The 18761-nt window shown below is 47.9% G+C and overlaps 1 protein-coding gene across 1 annotated transcript in view; it reads right to left on the bottom strand.

The window, feature by feature from the left end:
- The window catches only part of LOC141121577 (uncharacterized), a 137870-nt gene that overhangs the window by 26292 nt on the left and 92817 nt on the right, over positions 1–18761 (bottom strand). The window contains 4 exon segments of the mRNA XM_073611212.1: positions 1839–1980; positions 2094–2315; positions 2665–2799; positions 2927–3056. Of these exon segments, the coding sequence (XP_073467313.1) occupies positions 1839–1980; positions 2094–2315; positions 2665–2799; positions 2927–3056 (629 nt within the window).

Raw genomic sequence — 18761 nt, forward strand, 5'->3', positions numbered from 1 at the left:
TAAGGGGAACCCCGAAACAAAATTAAAAAAAAAAAATTGTGTGGGGGTCCCCCCAAATTCCATACCAGGCCCTTCATGTCTGGTTGGATATTAAGGGGAACCCTGCGCCAATTTTGTTTTTTTAAATGGTGTAGGGGTCCCCCTCAAAATCCATACCTGACATTTCAGGTTTGGTTTGGATTTTAAGGGGAACCCCGTGCCAAAATTAAAAAAAAAAAAAATTAAAAAAATGGCGTGGGGGTCCCCCCAAAAATCCATACCAGACCCTTATCCGAGCACGCAACCTGGCAGGCCGCAGGAAAAGAGGGGGGACGAGAGAGCGCCCCCCCTCCTGAACCGTACCAGGCCACATGCCCTCAACATGGGGAGGGTGCATTGGAGTCATCCCCACAATCCTGGCCCGGTGGTTGTGGGGGTCTGCGGGCGGGGGTCTTATCGGAATCTGGAAGCCCCCTTTAATAAGGGGACCCCCAGATCCCAACCCCCCGTTTGAAATGGTAACGGGTACATTGCACCCGTACCATTTCACAAAAAAAGTGTCAAAATGTTAAAAAAAAAACAAGATACACCTTTTGACAAGTTCTTTATTAAAAAATAAAAATGTCCCACAAAGTCCATTCATCTTCTTCTTCTATGGCTTCGCCGACGGATCAAAAAATAAAATAAAAAAGATCTGCCTCCATGGGAGGCACCCACCTTATGATGCTAATGGCCCCGCCCCCTCTGACGTCACGGGGAAACCATTGGGAAGTCCCCGTGCGTCAGAGGGGGTGGGGTTACCCGGGTACGTCACTGTGTGGCCCCACCCTCACTTATGATGCTTCAGCGCAGATGACAGTTCTTTTATAAGTGAGGGCGGGGCCACGCGGTGACGTACCCGGGTGACACTGCCCCCTCTGACGCACGGTGACTTACCAATGGCTTCCCCATGGCGTCAGAGGGGGTGGGGCCATTAGCGTCATAAGGTGGGTGCCTCCCATGGAGGCGGATCTTTTTTATTTTTCGGTCCGTCGGCGGAGCCATAGAAGATGAATGGACTTTGTGGGACATTTTAAAAAAAAATTGGCGCAATTACCCTTAATATCCATACCAGACCTGAAGAGCCTGGTATGGAATTTGGGGGGACCCCCACGCAATTTTTTTTTTTAATTTTGTTTCGAGGTTCCCCTTAATATTCATACCAGACCCAAAAGGGACTGGTAATGGACTGGGGGGATCCAATGCTGTTTTTTTCAAGGACTTTTATCTGTATTGCCGGGACCCGACAATTCATTATAGCCGTGAGTACTTTTAAATTACTTTTTTTCCTTTAGAAATGTCATTTTGTGAAGGGACTGTTCTAAAAATGAGAAAAATGTGCCACTTTACAGGCATACTATAGACACCGTCCAGGTACGAAATTTAAAGGAATACTTCACTTTTATTGTTTGTTTCACTTTAAGCATTATTAAAATCAATGCTCCCATAGACTTTTAAAGGGTGTTCCGCAGCTTTCGAATTTGCCGCGAACACCCCAAATTGTTCGCTATTTGGCGAACACCCGTTCGACTTGAACATCGGGCTCATCCCAACCGAGCAATGAACATGAAGAAAATCAACATTGCCCTGCTAGCTGAAACCCAGAATCTCCATAAATCCAGTCTAGATACATAAATTGTGTCTGCAGCACAGAGATGGAAAATTATTTGAGGGAAATACAGGAATACAGGACTGGGAACACTCAGGAAAGTGACCAGGGTATTACAGGCTGATATCACTGAGTCCTTGACCTACTCTGGACTCTGGACCAATCAGTGAGCAGTATGGGTGGAGGAATGTATTTAGTGTTACTGACCCACCTGTGGTGATCTCTGTAGGAGTGTCCTCCTCTATAAATGTCCCCGTTATTCCATCCTCCTCCATAGATTGCTGATCATTCCTCACATACCTCTCTTCTTCTTCTGCTTTAATGTCAACTTTTATATCTATGAGATCTTCACCCTAAACCAAGAGAATGCTAGAAAATAACAACTGTAAACTATAACCTGTAAAATTATGCTATCACATAAAAAAAAAAATCCACGTCCATGTTCTAGATGCTCAGTCACACCAACCTTGTCATGGTGAGGGATGGTGCGATCTTCCTGTGTGGAATCACGGGAATACAGAGGACGGGGAAACCTCTCTTGTGGGTTCCTGTTATTCAGGGAATCCTTCATAATGTCCTTGTAGTAATCCTTGTGTCCTTCTGAAAACTCCTCCATCACTCCATATTCCTCATCCTCCTCCTTATACTCTTCTTTAACAACTATATTATTATCCCCAAGGTTTCTGCTCTGAAAGATATAATAAAACATTCATTGTAACAAACATACATCTCTTCTTCTGTTGTTTTAACCTCAAATTTTGGAATCTCTCAGGTTTTTAATCTGAATATATTATAAAAATAAATTGTAATAATACAGATAATGTACAGATCGTAATAATACTATCAGTGATTGTCCATCATGACGTCCTTGTAGAGATCCTTGTGTCCTTCTAAATACTCCCACTCCTCCATGGAGAAATAGACAGTGACATCCTGACACCTTATAGGAACCTGACACACACAATGATACAGTCACCATCCAGACACATCCCTTGTCTGTTACTGGATAATGTCCCAGAATTCCCAGCACCGCTCACCTCTCCTATCAGCAGCTCCATCATCTTCTTGGTGACTTCTAGAATCTTCTGCATGTTGTGTCTCTCAGGTTTTAGGGAGTTACATGGAGGCACTGTGATGGTGATATGATCACCTGACTTCAGAAGAGGAAAGCTCTGTATTGGAAAACCAATAGGAATATCATGTTAGAATCCCAGAATCCTCCTCACCTCTCCGGTCAGGTCTGTATTTTATTAATAGAGATAAGAGTGATGTCATGTGACCACCCAGAATCCTCCTCACCTCTCCGGTCAGCAGGTAGATGATCTCCAGGGTGAGGTTTAGTATCTTCTCAGTCATGTGACTCCAGTCCTCCTCCATCCTCCTTGGTTTGGTCATATGATCATTGCAGGTTTCTCTGTAGACAGCGAGTTACCTGGACGGTATCAGTTGTACAATATTAGGATGGAGATGCAAGGGCTTAATAGGCGGGTTGCCCCCAGTAGGAATTGGCACATGTGTAGGGAGCGGCTTCCCTCTAGTGTTTGTATTCTTAAAAGCTGTTGCTTGCAGAGTTATCAAAGCTCTTGAAGTCACACTACAATGTTCAATGTATAAGGTCCCAAAACACCCCAAAAAAAAAAAAAAAAAAAAAAAAGGGTTGACCAACTCTCATGTTCTTAGTGCTGTTTGTTGTCATCTATAGGGGCTTCTCCTCAGTGGTGGGCATGAATATCAAAGAATGTGCATATCTGGTATAATAGAACTGTCACAGGAACCCTGTTCCCCCCGAATAGTCCTCTGCTTTCCCCAGCACAGACCCTGCCATATTGCCCCTACTGCCATTCTGTGCTCAGCTCCCTGCATGCAGACCACCTAGTCTCCATGCCGAGCGCCAGGGAGCTGCCTCCTGCAGAGGACTTCCCCTTGCTCTCCTGCCCAAGCACCAGGCAGTCTGCTTCCCCACTGTGCCTACATTTGGATTCACCACATAGAGAATACAAGCCTGTCACTGCATGCTCCCCTTCTCCTGTCTCAATAGGTATAATGCGACCCTGTTGTTCCCACGCTCTGAGCCCACTGATGACCAAGGCCACACTCCCTGGGCGAGACTTGTAGCAGAGGGGGCAGAGTTTATTGCCTGGGTAACCCGACGCCAAACCTCGGGTTTCCTGGAGACAGGAGCGTGCTTCACTCTGGCAAATAATCCCAGAGCGGGGCACAGGCAAAAGTCTCTCCTGGCTTGCTCCTCCCGACTGCTGCTGTGCGAGGTCCATGCTGCGGCCAGACCCTACAGCCCCCCATTCCAGGACGTGGAGGACTCCTGCCTGGCCTGCCTCTGTTACAGGCTCCGAGCTCTTTTGCTTTGCCCCTATGCTCTCCCCTGCTGCCCAGTGAGTCTTTTAACCCCTGCTGTACCAACACTGCTCTACCATGTACCAAGGACTTTAATTCCTGCTGTACCAGACACTGCTCTACCAGCGTGCCAAGGACTTAAGCCCCTGTTGTGCCAACTCTGCTCTGCACACCAATGATTTAAACCCCGCTGTGCCCTATGGACTATCTCCCCTTTGCTGTCCCATAATGCCGTCCTGAGGATCGCTCTTCATTGCTGTGTCCTCTGTCTGCCCTGTGGACTATCTCCCCTTAGCAGTCCCATATTGCTGTCCTGAGGATCTCTCTTTCTTGCTTTGCCTTCTGTTTGCCCTGTCGACTGTCTCCCCTTTGCTGTCCCATATTGGCGCTGTGAGTGTCATGGTAATGTACAGTGGAACCTTGGTTAACGAGTAACGCAGTTAACAAGCGTTTTGAAAGACGAGCAACTTTGTTTAAAAAAATCCTGACTCGGTTTGCGAGTGTTGTCTTGCAAAACAAGCAGAATTCAAGCTAATGGTGTGTGCAGTACCGCATTTGGCCAGAGGTGGGGTGACACTCGGAACGTTTCGGAGCCATTCAGAAATACTCAAAATCACTCGGAAATACTCCGTTCCCGAGCCTTTCCGAGTTCAGCCGAGCTGTCCCTGAGTATTTCCGAGGCTCTCTGGCACCCCCCACTTCTGGCCACATGCGGTATTGCATGCAATAGAAGTCAGTGGGGAACAAATTATCTTAGTTTCCATTGACTTCTATGGGGAAACTCGCTTTGATATGCGAGTGCTTTGGATTACAAGCAATCTTCTGGAACGGATTATACTGGTAATCCAAGGTTCCACTGTACGCCCGCAGTGGCTAGCTAAGGGCCGTGATACACTTTCACAGCCTGCACTACCTCTGGTCACCACTAGAGGGAGACTCCACTCCAATCCAGCTGGCTGACCAATAGGGCTGGGGAAAAAAATCGATTTAAATCTTGAATCGAGTTGAGAGGTCAAATCGATTCAAAATTTAAGCAAATCGACTTTTTTTAGATTTTTTTTTTCACCGCGCCGGTCCTGAGGCGCTGCGGGCATGAGTTTTTAGGCGAGGCCGCGGCTTCGGCCTAGTCCGCGGCTTCGGCCGGACGCCGCGGCCTCGCCTAAAAACTCCTACCTGCAGCTCCCCAGGACCGGCGCTGACACCGCGCCGGTCCTGAGGAGCTGCAGGCAGGAGCATTTAGGTGAGGCCGCGGCTTCAGCCTAGTCCGCGAGGCCGGACGCTGCGGACTAGGCCGAAGCCGCGGCCTCGCCTAAAAACTCATGCCCGCAGCGCCTCAAGACCGGCGCGGTGTCCAAAAAAAAAAACAACAAAACTTGATTCGAATCGTGAATCGAGTTTTTTTTAAGAAAATCAAAGATTTTTTTTTTTTAAAGAAAATCTCCCAGCCCTACTGACCAAACACAGGCAGCTATGAATCTTACATACAATCTGGTGGACTCTATGGGGAGCAGTCTTGCAATTAGCACACATTTCTAAGATTCCTTCAGCTATCCTACAAGCTAGAACCCTGGTGTTAATCACTCTTCCCACTGGCCACACACCTAACACACAACAAACAATATCTTGCCACCACCCAACAGTTTGTCCGCAGACTGGTCTGCTGGGTCACCACCACACACACACAGCTTAGTACACAGAAGTCACTTATTCATTTTATAATGTAAATATCCTGAAAGTGGGCAGTGCATAAAAATATATATACAAGAAAAAAAAAAGTAAAACAAAAAAAATACAAAAAGACACACAATTGGCTGTTCACTATAAAATAAAAAGGGATAAAAACAGAAATAAACTTTACCGACGTTAATCCTTTGGCAGAAGCATGCCGAAACGTCGGTAACGTTCCAGTTTGAACCGGCTTCCTGGAAATCACCCCGTCCATATCCCATGCTTCTTAATTTATTGAAATATGGATGTGGGCTGGACTGTAGCCCCTGGCCAATCAACCCTGGGGGGGCATTCCCGTCCTAGTCCACAAGACGGTTCTGTGTACTGAAATTACCAGAGTTGAATTGGCCCAGAACGGCTCTGATCGCTGTGTCGGGGATAGGATTTCCGACACCGGTGCATCAGTCCGATCACAACAGTACCAATCACTGTTCAGCTGTCACAATCAGGTGCCATATAACAGTTTTGTGTGTTTCTCTGGGATTCTTAATGCCTTACAAATACAGATTTACATGTACAGGTACCCCAACATGTGTACCATGAGAAGGAATTATTTTCATCTCTCTGCAACTAATATTTTAGCTTTTATGAGAGATAAAATAGATTCCTCAGATGTGTTGATATGAATCAAAGTTGGCAGAATGTTCGGGGCCTTGTGAATGCCCCCGTTGGATTCTTGTAGCCAAAACAGCTAGTAGATTCTTTGAGGCTTTCGGAAAGTGACAATCTAGGTCTACATGGAAGGGACAATTTTATCGAGAGCTAAGTGTCAACTCTATCCTAGAAGCATGCTCTGTTCCTTTTCAAATGCAAATAGAGCAACATAGGTCTATGACTGATTACTGAATATTGTATCTTTAATAACGTGGAATTAAACTATATCTACAATTATACTACTTCTACAGATCACATCTCAGCTACTGGCACAATTGCCCTACTTTTATATTTATATTACATCCACATTCACGTTTATGTTACACTGAGGATCACTCTTTGTTGCTGTGCCCTCTGTTTGCCCTGTGGACTATTTCTGCTACGGCCACCCTTCCTGTACCCAAAATCCCCAATAAATGTCTGTGCATCGGGTCCTTTGTGAGACACCTCTGTGTGCTCTTTCTCTTCGCTTCTAGTCCATCATAAACTGGTTGGCAGTGGTGGGATGAGAGCGCTCAAGATGGCTGAGTCTGCACACCATGGACAATGATGCCCCAGAATACCACTATTGGGTGGCGAGCAGCCTTCAAGAAAAGGCCAGAGCATTGGGTCTCATTAAAGAAGACTTAATAAGGATCAGCAGGTGCAGACGCTGGAGGAAGTCAGCTAACGAGAAGAGTTGGCACAGACATGGGTCAAGCATTTTCTAGGGAAGATGGACCAGAACTTCCCAGTAGAGGCAGAAAGAGCCCTTGGGTCATATAGTATGAGGAAGAGATGGCCATCCTGGGGGAGGATGCCACAGAGACAAAAGAAGTGGGAGGTCGCAAAAAAAAAAACAAAATAAAAAAAAAAACAAAAAAAAACAATCGAGCAGCCGCACTTGTGCCAGCCTCTGTCATAAAGGAGGGCCCAATAGTCTCAGGGAAGGACTTTAAGTCCTACCAAGAGCATACAGGAGATGTGGAGGGGTTCTTTCAGGACTTTGAATATCAGTGCGGACTGCAGGAAGTCACACCCCAGACTGGACCCACCATGTGGTAGTGCTGCTGGATGGAGGGGCCACTGAGGCCTATCGAATGATGGATCCCCTAAAGAAGCTGAGCAATGAGGATATATAAAAAAAAAAAAAGGGCAGTACTGGGCTTTTATGCAGTATCACCGGAGTCTTATTGGGCCCAGTTCCGGACTACCCCTGCCTCCCAGAGTCCTCCTTAAAAATGTTTGCACACAGGCTGTCCTTGGGTGTGTCGCCGATGGCTGGAAGGGGAGAAAGCGACCTACCCTGAGGAGATCATACAGGTGATCCTGAAAGGGCAGTTATTCCTCCAATTCCCCCCTCCCCCCAGCTCTGATAATGGGTGCTTGAATGGTATCCTGCCACCTTAGATGAAGCCACGGCCTTAGCCTCCCCACTGCCGGATAAGCCCCCAGGCAGCACCGCCCCCCCCCTCGGCCCATGCTTCCACACAACCCAGCACCTCTGCAGCAGGCCCCAAGATGCTGTTTTGGCTGTGGGCAGCCTGGTCACTATCAGGCCAGCTACCCTGCTATGAAAAAGACTTTTGGGTCCAACCCTCCCAAGCAAGTACACTATATGGATCTGTACCAGGCTCCCAAGGACCTGCCTCTACACCCTCCAAACTGGAGCCCCCCTCCTGCTGACAAAGACACCCCCTAGGGGTCTTTGGTCTGCAACCTGTCATGGCTCCTACCTAAATCATCGAAGGAAAGCACATGCAAGAGGTTACTGTGGATGGACAGAAGGCTGTCAGACTTTGGGATTCAGGTGTGTTCCTCACTACTGTGGACCTCCGTGTTGTGTGCCCCAGCACTCTCTAGCCCGGGCATAGTGATATAATTAGCTGGGGGCACTAAGCGCTTCATCCCTCTGGCTACTGTTAACTTAGACTATGGAGTGGGTCCTAAACACTGCAATGTGCAAAAGATGGGAGGTCTGCCTGTGGAGGTACTTCTCGGGAAATGGTGTTGGCGACCTCCAGTGTCACTTTGTTGGATCTGTCATGTGAAGTCAAGCCCACCAGGAAGCCACCAAGGGGAGACAGGACCCCACAGCATGTGGAGGGACACTTTCCTGGCTTTTCCCACTACTGGATCAACCTGGGATCAGGGCGAGTTTAAAGGGGTTATAGCCACCGACCCCACCCTGGCAAGCTTCTGGGCAGGGTAGGGCTGACCAGTCCTGGAGCAGATGAAAAGATAGTGCCGGGAGATGGGTTGCTGTACCAAATTGTAGACACAGTTACCAAAGGGGGACTCCAGACTGTTGCCAAACTGCTCATAGTGCCCCAGCAATTCCGGACCCAACTTTTGCACCTTGCCCACGTCATTCTCATGGCGGGGAATCAAGGGAAGCTACGGACAGAAAAGAGGTTAGCGGAAAGCCATGGTAACTGTTTTCACTCGAGTGGGCTTGCCCACCGAAATCCTGTCAGATCAAGGGACTCAGTTCATGTCAGACCTTGTTCAGTCCCTCTAGCAAACCTGTGGACTTGGTCCATCCAACAAGCCGTTAAGAACACCATAAGACAGGAACTGAACAAAATGCTGGACTTGGGGATTATTCATCCCTTCCAAAGCCCATGGACCTCTCTTGTTATTCTTGTCCCCAAGAAGGATGGCAGCATTCGATTTTATGTGGACTACTGGTGCCTCAATGATCACACAGTTAGTGTAAAAGTGCCTGATCCCCTGCTATACTATGTGCTCACCCCCTCCAGCCACAACAACAGATAAACATATTTCCCTTACATGCTTTATGTAATCAGTACTAAACTGTATACACATCCCATAAATATATTATACACACTGTACTCTGCTGTAATTCAGTAGTAGAAATATTCCTCCTCATGCAGCTTTTAGATCTAGTAGTAATCAGTGCATGTATGGTGTATATGAGCACAATAATGGTGGAACCCTCTAATGTATGGAAAGCTCAGTAAGCTTCAATATCACAATACCGGTCTCTGTGATAAGTAATGTCACATATAATACACATCACACTGAAAATAAGAAAGAAAAAGTAAAAAATGACTGTAAACTTTGCAGGGATGGTGGAAATCTCTCCTACAGATATTTGGCAGTGGATGGTATCAGTAAAGCAGTGCATGGTGTCCACCTTGCTTATCAGTGCAGCCTCATCAATGCCCATACATGTAGCCTCATTAGTGCAGCATATCAGTGCTGCCTTTTCAATGCAGCTTTTCAGTGCCCAGCAGTGCAGCCTTAGTGCCCATTAGTCCAGTTTATCAGTGCAGCCTCATCAGTGCCACCTCAGTGCAGCTTATCAGTGCAGCTTATCAGTGCCCATCAGTGTGGTCTCATCAGTGCCCACTAGTGCAGCTTATCAGTGCCCGTCAGTGCGGTTTCACCAGTTCAGCTTATCAATGACCATCAGTGCAGCCTCATCAGTGCCACCTCAGTGCAGTTTATCAGTGCGGAATCATCAGTTCAGCTTATCAGTGCCCATCAGTGTGGTCTCATCAGTGCGATCTCACCAGTGCAGCTTATCAATGCCCATCAGTGCAGCTTATCAGTGCGGTTTTATCAGTGGAGCTCATCAGTGCCCACCAGTGCAGCGTATCACTGCCCATTGGTGCGGTCTCACCAGTCCATAGGAAAGGCCGCGGCTTCGGCCTAGCTCCGGAGCGGCGGCCATCTTGGTACACCCGGAAGCGGCCACTGTCTCGACAGGAAGTGACGTTTCGTCGCCGCCATCTTGCTACACCCCACACTCCTGCACAGTACAATAATGATAGAGTGAGAAGGGGGCAAGCGGACATCTTGTTACACCCACCGGAGTTTTAGATTTAAAAGCCATTTTCAACACAAAACTGAGCTTAAATGCACAAATACTGTATTTATGCATATAAGCTCGGTTTTGTGTTGAAAATAGCTTTTAAATCTAAAACTCCGGTGGATGTAACAAGATTTGTGTGTTTTTTGTTTTTTTTTGCTGATCCGAAAATGATCCGATCCGTGACTCTGATCCGAGGATCGATCCGATCCGTGAGATTTTTGATCCGTTGCACCCCTAGTCACCAGTGCAGCCCGTGGATAGTTACAGATCATCCGGAGACAGAGCGGATCTTGGGCTGACAGGTCTGTATATGAGAACACGGCTCATCGTACGTCCCACCTCCCTGCACAGGAATTGTGATAGACAGCACAGAGTGCACCGTTCTATTGCCGGTGCAGGGAGGCAGGGCTGTACGATGGGCCGTGTTTTCACATACAACACCTGTCAGCCAGAGATCCGCTCTGTCTCCGGATGATCTGTAACTCTCCCCGCACTGGAGAGGAATGGCTGACGGGCGGGCGGTGACAGACATGGGGTGGTGCTGGCAGGGTGGAGGAGCACACCACCTCTATGGGAGGCACAGACCAAGGGCTGAGAGACGGCCTCCAACCACTACAGCGAGCCAGGCAGTAATACAAGGCCCTGCTCGCTTTCAGAGAACTACAACTGGGCGTGTCAGACTGCTGGCTGAGGTTACTGGAGAAATAGCAGCCAGCGGTCTTACAAACAGGAAATCACCAGGCAATAACGTTTTTACAGCAAGTTCAGCAGGCTATTGCAGAGGAACTACAGAGCTCAGAAGAACATGGATGACATAGTTGATGAAGGTAGGAGATCAACAACAAGAACCTGGAAAAAAAAGTTTTTACCCGGAGTTCTGCTTTAAGCAAGGGCTATTAGCAAATCCCCTAAACCGCAGAGGGTAAGGAGCGCTTCGACTTCATTACTCTCTTCTGGCTATTCGAATTCCTCAACATGACCACCTCCGGCATGTGGGCATTGCCCTGGACTGAATTGCAGGGGAAAACCTCACCATCTGGCCAGACACAAGCCAGATGGGAATGGCAGAGGCACAATATTTAGGGCACCGGGTGGGAGGGGGTAAACTGAGCCCAGAACCTGCTAAAATATTAAGAAACAGGTTATGGCTTTTCTCGGCACTGCTAAATATTATCGTAAATTTGTTCCCATTACAACACGATTACAAAGTCACTGACAGAGCTCACCAAAAAGGCCATGCCCCAGATTGTAACTTGGAACCCAGCCTACAGATCGCCTTTGACCAGCTGAAAGAGGCCCTCTCCCGCGAATCCAGTCCTGGCAGCTCCAAACTACAAGCAAGACGGATTCCTTTACGTATGGGAAGGGGCTGTCCTCAGCCAGGTAAACGAGGAGGGGGGAGCACCCTGTGGCTTTCTTAAGCAGGAAGCTACTGGACAGGGCGGTAGCCTATGCCACCATTGAAAATGAGTGCCTGGCTATAGTATGGGCATTGAAAAATCTACAACCCTATTTGTATGGCCGGGAGTTTACCATCCTCACTGACCACAACCACTTCACCTGGCTGAATTGGGTCACTGGGTATAATGGCAGCCTGCTAAGGCGAAGCCTGGCCATACAACATTTCAACTTCACAATTCAGAACCAAGGGGGGGAGCCAGCACCAGAATGCTGATGGGATATCCCGTCAACAAGATCCCTAGTAAAGCAAAGTGATCCAAAAGTGCCTCTAGGGCAACCTGTTGAGGTTCCCCTGTTGGCACTTATAAAATAAAGGGGGGGGGTTGTCACAGGAAACCTGCTCCCCTCGATTACGCCTCTGCTTTCCCCAGCACAGACTTCGCCTCATAGGCGTCACCAGGGGGTGGCTATTGAGGCTGTAGCCTGAATCTGGAGACCATAGCCCTGAGTCTCTTGCCGCAGGGTCCCTGCCTAACCAGTGGGTTGCGGTTGTGGCGGGCTGCATTAGAGGTGAAGGAGAGAGACGAGCGGGCGGACGAGCAGAGATGACATTATCTCTCTCTGCCCGCTCCACGTCACCACTCTTCCGCCCTCACAGCCGGGCTACTTCAATGTGGTAGCGATGTGCGGCGGGGAACAGAGAGATGACATCATCTCTCACTGCCCGCCACACATCAGCGCTCTTCTGCCCTCACTAAATGGACCAGTGCTGCCAGCCTGCCAACAATGCAGCGACAATGCACATTTGGTGGCACTGGCTGGCATGGCAAGTGTCAATCCACATCTGTTGGCAAGTGGCAACCCACATCTAGTGGCAGGTGAAGTGGCAAGTGACAATCTGCAAATAGGGGCAGTTGACGTGGCAAGTGACAATCTGGATCAGGTGGCAGGTGACGTGGCAATTGACATCCTGCAAATGGTGGCAAGTAACATGGCAAGTGACCATCTGCAAATGGTGGCAAGTGACCATCTGCAAATGGTGGCAAGTGACCATCTGCAAATGGTGGCAAGTGACCATCTGCAAATGGTGGCAAGTGACCATCTGCAAATGGTGGCAAGTGACATGGCAAGTGACAATCTGCAAATGTTGGCAAGTGATGTGGCAAGTGACAATCTGCAAATGGTGACAGGTGATGTGGCAAGTGAAAATCTGCAAATAGTGGCAGGTGACGTGGCAATCTGCAAATGGTGGCAGGTGATGTGGCAAGTGACAATCCACATCTGGTGGCAGGTGATGGTGGCAAGTTAAAAAGCTGCATCTGGTGGCAGGAGATGTGGCAAGTGACACGCTCAGGGCTCCCACTGATTCTGCATTATGGTGAGTTGAGCCACTTCATTATATATTAGAATGTAACAATAGAAACAATGCACTTCGATCACCCTGACACCATATCTACCATGATGCCATGATGAATGAAACGCCAACCTCAGCCTTTGCCCACGAAAAATTGCTTACCACCGGGCCCCCCCCGGCCTGCAAAAAGGTTGGTGACCGCTGCTATGGGCTCTATCCCCAGATCTTTTGCAGACCTAGCAACGCCCCTGCATCGCCTTATTGTCCCTGCTGCCATCCTGTGCCCAGCACTCTGCATGCAGTCCTCTGCCAGGGAGGTGCCCCCTGCAGAGGACTTCCCTCTGTTCTCCCGTTCAGCGCCAGGCACTCTGCTCCCCCACTATGCCTGCATGGGGGTTTACCACATGCAGGATACAAGCCTGTCGCAGTACGCTCCCCTTCTCTTGTCTTCAGCAGACACGGAGCACAGGAACAGCGGGGCGGCTGTACCCATGTCCACTGAAGACAAAAGCTGTGCTCCCTCGGTGGGACCCAGAGCAGAGGGGGTGGAGTTTGTTGCACAGGTAACCTGACACCAAGCCTCGGGTTACCTGGAGACAGGAGAACATAAATGCCGGAGCGGGGCACAGGCAAAAATCTTTCCCGGCTTGCTCTCCATCTGACTGCTGCTCTGGGAGGTCCATGCTGCGGCCAGACCCCACAGCTCCCCCCTATTCCTATACCCTGTAGAAGACTCCTGCTTGGCCTGCCTCTGTTAAAGTCTCTGAACTCTCTCTCTCTCTACCCCAATGCTCTCACCTGCTGGTTGGTGTGTCCTTTAACCCCTGCTGTACCAACCCTGCTCTGCCAGTATGCCAAGGACTTTAAACCCTGCTGTACCAAACACTGTGCTACCCGTGTGCCATGGACTTTAAACCCTACTGTACCAAACACCATGCTACTCGTGTGCCATGGACTTTAAACCCTACTGTACCAAACACCATGCTACTCGTGTGCCATGGACTTTAAACCCTACTGTGCCAAACATTGCTCTACCCATGTGCCAAGGACTTTAACCTCTGCTGTGCCAACTCTACTCTGCCCTGTGTGCCAAGGACTTAAACCCCACCGTGCCCTCTGTTTGTCCTGTGGACTTTCTTTCCTTTGCTGCCCCATAGTGCCGCCTTAAGGAACACCCTTCGTTGCTGTGGCTTCTGTTTGCCCTGTAGACTATCTCCCATTTGCAGTCCCATATTTCCATCCTGAAGGTCACTCTTCATTGCTGTGCCTTCTGGACTATTTCTGCAACTGCCAGCCTTCCTGTACCCGGAATTCCCCAATTAATGGCCGTGCGCCATGGCCCTTGGGAGACGCCTCTGTTTTATTTTCTCTCTGCACTCCTAACCCGTCAAAAGGGCTATAGTCTAAAGGAGGATAATAAACAGTAATTCCAATACTGAAAGCTCAGCCTCTCTGGATGGTGTCTGCCCTTGTAGTGTCCAGTAACTTTATACAAAAAAGATGAATAATAATGTGGATAAATGACGTCACAGTGACTATGGAGGAAGAAGACGGACATGACGGGGGGTTATTGGGTGTAAATAGAAAATAAGATCTTATTACCTCCTCTGCTACCACCTCCAGCAACGTCTCCTCTCTACTTCCTCCCAACTCACCTCTCACCTGGAACTTCATATTTATACCTGACATCACTTCCTGTCTGTTTACCATAGAGTCTTCCTGCCCGGAGTATAAGGGAGATCACCACCGTGTGGAGTTCAGAGGAACTGCAGCCCCAAGAAACGTCTCGTAGTGTGAACACGGCCTTGTGCTGTGTGTATATATACAGTATATCCTTATACACAGTGATTAGCTGTACACTGCGTACCAGGAGAACAAACTGATTAGACTTCTTGAACAAACTGATTAGACTTCTTGAAGACTCTGCAGTCGACATTACATGTGAATGTTGGACGAATTGTTACTGATGATTTTATGCTGTTTATATTGAGCTATTTTTGTAGAGTCCTGTGGGAGTCCTCCATGATTTGTTCTTCTTAAATGTTGCCTTTAGAGGATTTATGTCGATTTCAGGTTAATACAGCCTTTCTCAACCTTTTCAACATGGAGGAACTCTTGACTTAAATTTCCAAGTCTCAGGGAACCCTGCTAAAAATTCATATAGCCACAGCTCACAGTACATAAGGGTGATGGTCACTGGGTTGAATGTCCCTAACGTTGGTGATCACTAGGATGAATGTCTCTCTACATTGGTGGTCACTGGGATGAATGTCTCTACATTGGTGATCACTGGAATGAACGTTCCTTACATTGGCGGTCACGGGGATGAACATCCCTCACATTGGTGGTCACTTTGATGATTGTCTCTTATATTGGTGGTCACTGTGAAGAATGCCCCCCTTACAGATAGCTAAAAAGATCATTATTGGCAGTGGTTTCTTGTCTATGAGGCAGAAATTACTCATTGCTTAAGGAACCCCTAGCAATCTCTGGAGGAACCCCTAGGATTCCATGGAACACTGGTTGAGAAAGGCTGCTCTTGAGCAATTGACAGTTAGTAGTAGTAATGGTTGAACAGTTCGATCCAAGCATGATTTCGAACCCCAACATTGGCTGTTCACCCCTCTGTCGAACCCCTGAATTGTCGGGACGTTCAACCATTTGTTCGGCGCCCGCTGAATGACCACAATGCACTGTGCCGCAACACAGTACACTGGAAGTCCTGATTGGGCAAAGCTTTCATTGCTTCAGCTAATCAGGGAAAATAGCACTGTTAGAGCCATGATTGGACACTGTCATGATGACTATATTCAATCATGGCTCATTGCTCTTAGTCCCAACCCACACTATAAAAATATTCCTCCCATAGCGGCAATTTGCAGTGTGATATTGGAGTGGAGAGAGAACAGGGCTCTGTTTAGTGCTACTAGCGAGTTATTGGGCTATTGTGAGTTTAAAGTATTAGTTTAGTGTGAATCTAGTGATAGTGCAGTGTGAGTGTAGTGCGAACGTTGATTTTTACTTTAGTGTCCTTTTATTTTGTCAGGGCAGGTTTCTTGCAGTATATTTCTGTGCATTATTGCATGTTTAATGCAGTATATTTCAGTGCGATGGTGCACGTGTACTGCAGTAAATTACAGTACGTTAGTGCACGTTTAATGTGGTATTTTTCAGTGCGTTAGTGCACGTTTACCATAGTATATTGCAGTGCGTTAGTGCACATTTAATGCAGTATACTTCAGTGCATTATTGTGCGTTTACCACAGTATATTGCAGTGCATGTTTAACCCAGTAAATTTCAGTGTGTTTTATATTGCTGTGCATCAGTGCACGTTTAACGCAGTATATTTCAGTGCGTTGGTGCACGTTTACAGCAGTATATTGCAGTGCATTAGTGCACGTTTAACGCAGTATATTTCAGTGTGCTATTGCATGTTTACCGCAGTATGTTGCAGTGCATTAGTATCCATTTAACGCAGTATATTTTAGTGCGCTATTGCATGTTTACCGCAGTATGTTGCAGTGCATTAGTATACATTTAACGCAGTATATTTCAGTGCGCTATTGCGTGTTTACCACAGTATGTTGCAGTGCATTAGTATACATTTAACGCAGTATATTTCAGTGCATTATTGCATGTTTACCGCAGTATATTGTAGTGCGTTAGGAGTGTCTCTTTGTAGCGAGTACTCAAGTTAAAGTGCACCAAATATCACTTTCCATTGATTAAAGTGCATCCATGTACACATTTCCCCATCTTTATTACATTTTGTTAATAAGCCCCCCCATCATGTCTGGGAGGCCAACAAGGAGAGGCAGACATTCCCATGGCACTGTGAGGGGGCCAGCAGCGTCTGTATCCACAGACAAGGGTGGACGTGCTCCGTCCGCAGGCAGGGCACAATTTCCTCTGTTTAGTGATGTTGCCCATGCTATCCAGACACAGCATGCAGAGGAGGTGGTAGACTGGCTTGCTAATCTTCATCCTCCATCACCCAAGCAGAGACTAGTGTGCAGTCCACTGCAGCTGCCAGAGTTGCTTATTCTGCCTCCTTGTCCACGGCTACTTCTGCCATAGCCCCAGCATCAGAGTCAGCTGAGTTATTCAAACACAGCGTCAGCCACTTGCTCCTTGATGATGCACAGCCATTACTTGATTCAGATCTTGGTTCTGAGTTTGAGGAAGGTAAGAACATGAGCCTACAGAGAGGGGAGAACACTGGTAAACAACAAATTGGCAAACATGTTCCTCCAAGCCACAGCATATTGCCAAGTTGGCTCCAGTGATGATGAGGATGGAGGGGATGGAGGGGATGATGATGAGGTTACTGATGCGACTTGGGTGCCGAATAGAGCAGAGAAAAGTGAGGGTGAGGCACAACCCCAATGAAGCCACCCTATTTCACCAGATTGTGGAGCGGTTATCTCCCAGACCATTTTCCACAGCTCAGCTGTCTGGGCATTTTTTTTAGCACATGTGCAGCCGATCGCACTGTTGCAGTTTACAAACTTTGCCTCAAGCAGATCAAGCGTGACAAAAACACCAGCCATTTGGGTACCACATACTTGACGAGGCATTTAACCCCCCCACCACTCAGCTCATTGGCAAGAACACCAGAAAGCCACACAAAAGGGACACAATTCTGCTCCTCCTCACCTTTCAGGTCTACCCCCTCATGACCTCTCAGCAGCCTCCACTGACAGGGATGATGGTGTAGCAAAAAGTTTCACAGGTCCTTGCAGCATGTCTAACAGTAGCACATCACCAGCTGTAGACTATAGCAGGCACATTTCTTTGGACCATCTGCTGCAGCAAAAAAAAAAAAAAAAAAAAACATACAGTCACTTCCACCCACATGCACATTATGTAAATTCAAGCTTGTCAAAGCTGCTGGCTTTACAACTCCTGCCTTTCCATCTGATGAATTCTGCCTCCTTCCGTGAATTTGCAGAATGTGCTGTACCACAATGGCAGGTTCCTGGTCGCTAGCTCTGTATCATCATGTGGAAAGCAATGTTGTGGCATCGATGGGCAAGGCAGTCAGCTGCAAGGTTCACATTACTGCTGATACGTGGTCCAGCAGGCACGGTCAGGGACAATATAGCTAGTTTACAGCACACTTGGTAACTCTGCTTGCAGGATAGGGCTCAGTGCTGCACCATGTCTCCATACAGCTAGTGGTAATGATGAAAGATTTGTCAGCTCCACCCCCTCCTTCTCCTTCATGCCCTCTTCTGCTGTATTGTCCACTGTAATCCGCAGTGACTCAGAGGAGTCTGCTTCTTGTTCCTCCGCAAAATTGTGACGCATGGGCTCCCTCATTCTTCAAAGCCTGTGAAAGGACCTGAGAACACGTTTTATCAAGAAGGATCACTATTGGTTGGCAACCCCCTTGACCACCGTTTCAAGGGGAAAGTCTCTGAACTCATCCTGTCCCCACAGAGGGAGCAGAAGATTAAATCTTTTGAGGACATCTTAAAGAGGAGTTTATGTAACACCTTTCCAGAGATTTGTCAGCTCCACCCCCTCCTCCTCCATGCCCTCCTCTGCTGAATTGTCCTATGAACCACCAGTACCCCTAAGCGTTCAAGGTGCTATTCAATGAGTCAGGCTAAAAGGTGCCATTCAGTGCTTGGAGCAGAGATTCTTTCAGCTCTGCAGGCACAGGCCTAGAGGTGGTTCATGCCACGCCAGCTGGAGCCAGGAATGGTGGTGTGTGAAAATGGTACAAACCTCCTGTCCGCACGTAGACAGGGAAAGTTGACACATGCCTTGCCTGGCACATGTCCTCAATTTGGTGGTGCAGCGTTTCTTAAATTTCCTC

This window comes from Aquarana catesbeiana, unplaced genomic scaffold, assembly GCF_042186555.1.
Source record: "Aquarana catesbeiana isolate 2022-GZ unplaced genomic scaffold, ASM4218655v1 unanchor225, whole genome shotgun sequence".
Lineage (NCBI taxonomy): Eukaryota > Metazoa > Chordata > Amphibia > Anura > Ranidae > Aquarana > Aquarana catesbeiana.